The sequence below is a fragment of the Galeopterus variegatus genome, unplaced genomic scaffold (genome assembly GCF_000696425.1).
Source record: "Galeopterus variegatus unplaced genomic scaffold, G_variegatus-3.0.2 Scaffold336, whole genome shotgun sequence".
In the NCBI taxonomy this organism is placed as follows: Eukaryota; Metazoa; Chordata; class Mammalia; order Dermoptera; family Cynocephalidae; genus Galeopterus; species Galeopterus variegatus.
In genome coordinates this window covers 440,721-447,681 of record NW_007726447.1, presented here as the reverse complement: position 1 = coordinate 447,681, position 6,961 = coordinate 440,721, and the positions used below count along the sequence as shown (strand labels likewise).

Genomic DNA, 6,961 nt, shown 5'->3' with positions numbered 1-6,961 from the left:
GGGGGGGGGCACCAGGATGTGCAGGCCCCGTGGCAGGCCCCCCCCCCCCCAATCACTCTTGCTGCAGGAGACGCTTCGCCTGAAGGAAAAGGAGGGCTGCCCCCAGGCCTTCCACGCCCTCCTCTCCTGGCTCCTGACCCAAGATGCTGCAGCCATCCTGGACTTCTGGAGGGTTCTCTTCAAGGACTACAACCTGGAGAGATACAGCCGGCTGCAGCCCATTCTAGATAGCTTCCCCAAAGGTGGGGGAGCACTGGGCTGGGGGCTGGGGTCCTGGGTGGGCTCAGTCTTTTTGGGGGCTTGGGGCAGCTAGTGTCATCCTGCTGGGCCCCAGCTGGACCATAAACTGGAAGGTGGGGGGAGGGGACAGGGGAGCCCCTGGATGATTTCCCAGGGCCATCCTGGATTCTATGAGGCAAAGGGCCAAGGCCTCACCTGCCTTGCGCAGAGGGTGTCCAGTCCCCCACCCCCATCCCACCAGGGGAAATGCTCTGAGGCTGGGACCCTGCTCCTGCCCACGAACTGCAGATGTGGACCTCAGCCAGCCCCGGAAAGGGAGGAAGCCCCCTTCCGGTCCCAAGATCTCAGTACTGCCGCCCAGACCCCCCACCAAAAGGAAGGCCCTGGAGGAGCCTCGAGCTGCCACACCAGCAGCCCTGACCCCAAGGGGCACCTCCAGCCCAGGTACCCAGCAGGAGGAGCCAGCCAGGGTCACAGATCTTCCCCCTGGAGCCCAATGCCCCCTCCCCTACCAACTCCTGGAGTTCTGTCCCAGCCAGACTACCTGGGGCTGCACATGTCCCCTCTGATAGCCTGGCAGCCTCTCAGCTCTGTCCTGCCCCAAATGCTGAGCTCCCCAGAGTCTGTGAAGTAGGCAGGTGGGCTCTATTTCCTTTTCACTGATGAGGAAACTGGAGCCCAGTAAAGTGGAGGGACCCAGAGGGAGTCAAAGAGACCCAGCCCCTGACCCCATTCTGGTGCCATCCAATCCCGGGCCTCGCCAGCCCACCAGCATTTGTCCCCAGCTGGGAGAAGAGGGCCAGGCTGTCTCTGGCTCCCCCTTGCAGGCTCTCAACTGAAGGCCAAGACCCCCAAGAAGCCAGAGAGCAACACAGAACCGCAGTGCCTCCCACTCGGGAATGGTGAGCAAGGCAGTGGGAGCGCCTTCCCTGTTCCTAGGCTGGGGCAGGGGTCGAGGGTCAGAGGAGGGCCTGCCTCTCAAGGCCCGTCCTGGGATCTGAGAGGACCATCGTGCTGGCACAGGGTCTCATCCCAACGGCCTTGGCTATACAGCCAGACCTGGAAAAGAGGGGACTCTCTGGGTCCAGACATAATCCTGCCAGTCATCCCTAGCACCCGTGCACCTCAGCACCCTGGTTCTCGGATCCCCCCTCCCAGCCACCCCACCTGTGCCTGTCTAAGTGCTCCCCATCCTCTGTGCCAGCCCAGTATGGATCAGGTTCTCAGAAACCATCTCCCTGATGGATGACCCCCATTTGGGTGGTCCCTTCCCCAGGAATTCAGACCATGTCAGCTTCGGTCCAGAGAGCTGTGGCTGTGTCCTCTGGGGAGGTGCCGGGAGCCCGAGGGGCAGTGGAGGGGATCCTCATCCAGCAGGTGTTTGAATCAGGTAGACATGCAAGGTGGGGAGGATGGGGCTGCCAGGGAGACCCAGGATCGGAGGAGGACCCTGCCCCTTTGCTCCCTGGCACCTCAGAGCAGATGGGCTGCAGCCTAGACACCACTGTCCCTCTGTGTGGATCTGCTGGCTTTAGCGGAAAGGGGCGGGCACTGGAACCTACCTGGGGGGACCTTCTGAGAGGCTGGTGGCCAGGCCCACATCCCAGCGTGGGATGCCCAATGCTCCTGGACACATGGACGGGTCCTGCTGGGTCAGTGTCTGCAGCCTTAGCAAGTTATGCTGTGTTGCTCAGACCCTCTAGCCAGGGCAGCCTGCAGCGCCACACCCTGCCCGCCCCAGACTTCTCTTTGCCCGGCTCCCCTGCCGCCCCTTCTTCCTGGGTGCCTCTTATGATGAGGGGTCCAGGCCCCTTACACCCCAGCCAGGCTCCTACCACGGGCCCCAGGAGGCCGACAACCTACCTACAGGACAGGCCAGCCACCTACCGCTCGCAGCCATCGGCACCATCTGACTAGGGTAGCTGGCGGCAGAGCCACCAGGCCATCGCGTCACTCACTCCACAGTCCTTGCCACAGCATCTCCTCTATGCTGGACACCAGCCGGGGATGCAGAAGAGAACCAGGACCAGCCTGGGCTCTGATGCAGGCTCTGGCCTCACCCCACTAGGGATGGTCCCAAGGATCCCTGCGTTAATGTCCTATAACAAACTGCTACAACCTGAGAGACTTAAAACAACAGAAATTCCAGAACTGAGGTGTTGGTAGGACCATGCTCCCTCACGAGGCTCTAGAGAAGGTCCCCTCCTCGCCTCTTCCCACTTGTGCTGCCCGCAACCCTCATTCTTGGGTAGTGGCAGCATGGCTGCAGTCTCTGCCTCGGTCTTCACACGGCCTCTCCCTGGATCTCTCTGTGTCTCCTCCTTTTTTTATAATGACACCAGCCACTGGACTTAGGGTTCAGTATGACCGCACCTTAAGTAATTATATCTAAAAAGACCCTATTTCCAAATAAGGTCACATTCTGAGGTTCTGGGTGGATGTGAATTTTGGGGGACACTACTCATCCCGGTGCAGGCCCCCAGCACAGAGTCCCTTCCTGCGCCCAGTGCCCTGGTCCCAGACTTAACTGGGGCACGGTGGGGTGAAGGACCAGCAGGCTGTAGGAAACACAGACTGTCCCTGCCAGACCCCAGCCTGGGGCTTGCAGGAGGGGCAAGGCCTGGACCAGCCAGCATCTCCTCCCAGGGGGCTCCAAGAAGTGCATCCAGGTTGGGGGAGAGTTTTACGCTCCTGGCAAGTCGGAAGACCTCGGCAGTGGGAAGAACAAGACTCGCAGCGGCAGCAGCCTGAAGCCTCCGATCCGGGCCAAGGGTGCCCAGGGCACCGCCTGTGTAAGCGTGGCCCACTGTCCCGGGTGCCCCTCCCCCCCAGCACTCCCAGCAGCCGCTGCTTGGTTCTGGCCCGGGAGCTCTGCTGAGGCTGGCAGCTGCTGCCCAGAGGTGCCTGGTGCCAGCGGCCCCATGAGTCCCTCACTACCCAGGCTGCCCTTGATGAGTGACCCTCTTCTCCCTCACAGGGCGGAGGCGAGACAAGGGCAGGCCAGCCGAGCAGGGTCCCTGCCCCTCCAGTTCTTCCCAGTGAGCCCCAGCTGCACCAGGTAATGCTCCAGACCACGGGAGCTGCCCCATCCTTGCCACTGTCCCCTCAGACAGGTCCTTGTGTGGCTTTGTCACCTGTCCTGGGCACTCAGGTGACTGGAGCTCAAAGGCCTAAGCTCCTGCTCACGTTTTCTTTTTAAATAGTGGTTGTTGTCTTTTTCTGATAATACTCAATTGTTGTAAAAGTTCAAATAAGTCAGAGAAAGTGAGGTCCTCCCAGGCCTTTAAATCCATAACGTCTGGTCTGGGCCGTCCCTCAGCTGGGCTGTCCCTCTTTCAGTGGGGCCTGGCATGGGGCAGAGGCCCTGCTATAAGCCAGGAGCTTGAGGGTATTCTGGGAATGTCAAGCACATCTTTCGTTCTTTAGCACTGTTCCTCAATGAGATAGAACCAGGTGGCGTGTGTCCACTGTCGTTGGTTACAAACCCGACACCTTGGCACCAGGTGCTCTGGCCCACCCTGCCCTGCAGGAGCACCCACCTGGCAAGGGTCTGGGGGTTGTTACAATGAGTGTGATCATCACTGTTCCTGGCAGTCTGGTTCTCCTGGAGGAGGTGGCATCCAGGAGACCCTGAAGGCATCGTGGCCACTGTTCGGGCAGGGGGGAAAGAGGGAGGATGCCTCAGGTGGAGGGACAGCGGGTGCTGGGGCTGCTGGGAGACACCACTGTGTCTCTGTTGCCCTGTAAGGAGGGGTTGCGTATGGGCAGTGTGCAGTCTAGGGAGCTGCTTGGAACACAGCAGCCCAGGAAAAACCCGTCCTTCCCAAGAGGGATAGCCCCAGGGGCGGCGGGAGGGGACCAGAGCGTTAGAGAGGGAAGGACCCGGGCATGGGCAGGCAGGGCAGGGGACTTGGAGTCCAGATCCTGGAGACACTGCTGGTGGAACCATTCCAGGGGGAGGGGGCTCCCGGGGAGGACACTACACCCCATCCCGGGGATCTGCATGGTCCTCTCTCGCCTGCACCTGCGTCAGAAGAACGAGGACGAGTGTGCCGTGTGCCGGGACGGTGGGGAGCTCATCTGCTGCGACGGCTGCCCTCGGGCCTTCCACCTGGCCTGCCTGTCCCCACCTCTCCGGGAGATCCCCAGGTGAGCCTGCGCCCTCCTCACCTCTGCGGTGGCCCCAGGCCATCTGGCTTAGTGTCTACATACACCTGCTGACCCTGAACACGAAGCCATCTACAAGTCTCTCCAGTCCATGGGGTTGGGGGGGGAATGAGGCCTACCTGGAAGGGGGCTTTGGGCTGTGGGGCTGGGGCCTGGGCTCTCCCACCACGCCACCTTCCTCCCTGCCCAGCCACACCGGCCTCCCTGCCTAGCCAGCAGGGCCCCCGAGGGTGGCAAAGGAGAACTGAGGCCCTAGGCAAGAGGGCCCTCCTGTTCTAGCTCACTCTGGCCTCCCCAGCTCCCCAGTCCTAACCTCACTCCAAAGTCCTAGTGCCAGACAGGGCTGGGGAGTGCAGAGGCCACAGAGCTGCACCGCCCACGGACCTGTGGGTGCAGCTAACGCATGGGACTCCATCCTTGCTGGGGTGCAAGTCCTCCTTTGAGTCCATGTCCTAGAGCTCCCCACCCCCCAGGTCCCATGGGGAAGAGTTCTGAGGGGGCATCCAGAGACCCAAGTTCCAGGCAGGGCTCTGCTGCTCGCTCCCGCTATGACCTTGACCAGGTCCCACCCTATGAGCCTCAGAGGATTCATCACTAAACCCAGTGGTGGAGCCAACGTCATCATTCAGCCCTTCTGATGCTGACCATCCTTTTCCTGTTCTCTCCCTTTCTGCTTTTGACCATCTCCTGTTCTGTTAGTCACCACCCCCTTATGGAAACATGGTGGTCCTTCCAGGGACAGAAAGAGGCCAGCTTAGGGAGGTTCCACCAGCCCCTGAGAGGCAGGCACAGGCCACTGCGGGTTAGCAGGTGCTGGAAATTCTTGGGGCTCATCAGAGAAGCACTCAGAGGGGACACTGCGCTGGCAAGGGCCACCCCACTTCCACCTGTCTCTGCCCGCTTCCCTGTCTGGGCCTGGGTCTCCCCATCTGTGAAGGGAATGGTGAGCGGAGGGGCCCTCAGGCCCCCTGTCCTGCGGGTCTGGAAGTCTTCAACCCTTTGCTTTGCCCTGCATGCCTCTGCCTGGTGACCACATGGGCAGTGGGACCTGGAGGTGTTCCAGCTGCCTCCAGGGAAGATTCCAGCAGGTCCTGCCCTGGGCTGAGGAGCCCCAGCCCCAGGAGCCAGCTGCGGAGACCTCGGTATGCCCAGGACCACTCCCAGCCCTGGTCAGCCCTTCCCGTCCCTCTGCCCCTATGGAGTCCTGCCCCCGGCCACTCCCGTGGCAGGCCTTCCCCAGCTTTCTGCAGTCCAGCATTTTACACAGCTTTCCTGAAGCTCCTGGGGCCTGGGAAGCCCCATTTCCTCTGCTCTGACTGGCAGGGCCTTGGCTCTGTTGGCCTAACACGGGATGCATTGTGACCACTGACAATATTCTCCAAAAATGCTTGAAGTGTTCTGCTGCAGCTCGTCCCCTGGTACACACCCAGCGTTTACTCCGGCAGCCCCTGAGGGCCACAGGGCACCCGTTTTTAGATGGGGAAAGGGTCGAAGACCTTGCTGAGGGCCACAGAGCGGGATTCCTCCTACCACACCAGCCCCCCACCCCCACATTTCAGGGTTCTAGTGGTCACTGATTCCCAGTGGGGCTGGGCAGTCCCCTGTGGCCGCTCTGAGTGGTGTGACTGGTTCCAGGTCCTCCCGGGGCTGAGGTCAGCGATAGAGGAGGCGAGGGGCCTGCCCCGGGAGCCCCCAGCCAGCGTGGACACTGCTGTCACCTACAAGCACCTGCTGGCCCCACCTCTTGCAGCCCCCCTGTCAGTGTTGGACCCCTCGACCCTGCATCCCATACTGTGTGCAGGCCCGGAGGGGCAGCAGGTGAGGGGCTAGGGCTGGGGGCTGGGGGTCTGTCTTCAGGGAGCTCATGACCTGCAGGGCAGCGGGATGAGCCTAACGCCGGAGAATAAGGTTCTGCCACTGAAGCTGGGGGCCAGGTTAGGGGAGGCCTGCTAGGAGCCAAGAGAGGGCCGGTGGGAAGAGGCTGTGGGGGGCACAGAGCCGGGGGCTGCGAGGAGAGCGCCCAGATCTGGGACGGAGGCGGGGGCTCCTGGAGGGCTTTCAGCAGCTACCACACACTTTGTCATTGCTGCAGAAACCCCTACCCCAGCCCCAGACCCTGGGCATTACCGTGAACCCCTTCAGGCAGGACAATGACGGGGGAATGGCCAAACACGTCCGGAAGACATCCAGGCCCTCTCCCTGCCCTGTCTCATTACCTCTGGGGACCCCCGGGCGGGCCCGAAGGCTGATTTCTGCAGGCTGCAGCCCGAAGGTGCTCGGGTCGCCCAGAACTCTGGCACCGAGGGACCCACCGTCCTGTGTCCAGGAGGCGGCACCGTACGCTTTCCCACACGCGTCGGCTCTACCCGCCTGCAGACCCGCCGTGCAGCCCGGGGTGGCGGGGTGCTGAGCGCGCGGGTTCGTCACGAGCCCGGGCTCGACACGTGCCCTGGACCGCCCCATCCGCGCTGTCACCCTCCGCAGGGCTCAGCGGCCGGCGCGCGGTGCGGCGTGTGCGTAGACGGCGCGGACACGCTGCGGTGCGCGCACTGCA

The 6,961-nt window shown here is 62.3% G+C and overlaps 1 protein-coding gene across 1 annotated transcript in view; it reads left to right on the top strand.

Moving 5' to 3' along the window:
* The window catches only part of AIRE (autoimmune regulator), a 12,432-nt gene that overhangs the window by 1,858 nt on the left and 3,613 nt on the right, over positions 1-6,961 (top strand). Inside the window, exons 4-13 of the mRNA XM_008567706.1 lie at positions 68-242; positions 529-684; positions 1,068-1,142; positions 1,517-1,630; positions 2,887-3,032; positions 3,218-3,298; positions 4,274-4,389; positions 5,450-5,549; positions 6,043-6,225; positions 6,892-6,961. The exon at positions 6,892-6,961 is cut by the window's right edge and continues 15 nt beyond it. Coding sequence (XP_008565928.1) covers positions 68-242; positions 529-684; positions 1,068-1,142; positions 1,517-1,630; positions 2,887-3,032; positions 3,218-3,298; positions 4,274-4,389; positions 5,450-5,549; positions 6,043-6,225; positions 6,892-6,961 — 1,216 coding nt within the window. The remainder of the gene's footprint in view (positions 1-67; positions 243-528; positions 685-1,067; positions 1,143-1,516; positions 1,631-2,886; positions 3,033-3,217; positions 3,299-4,273; positions 4,390-5,449; positions 5,550-6,042; positions 6,226-6,891) is intronic.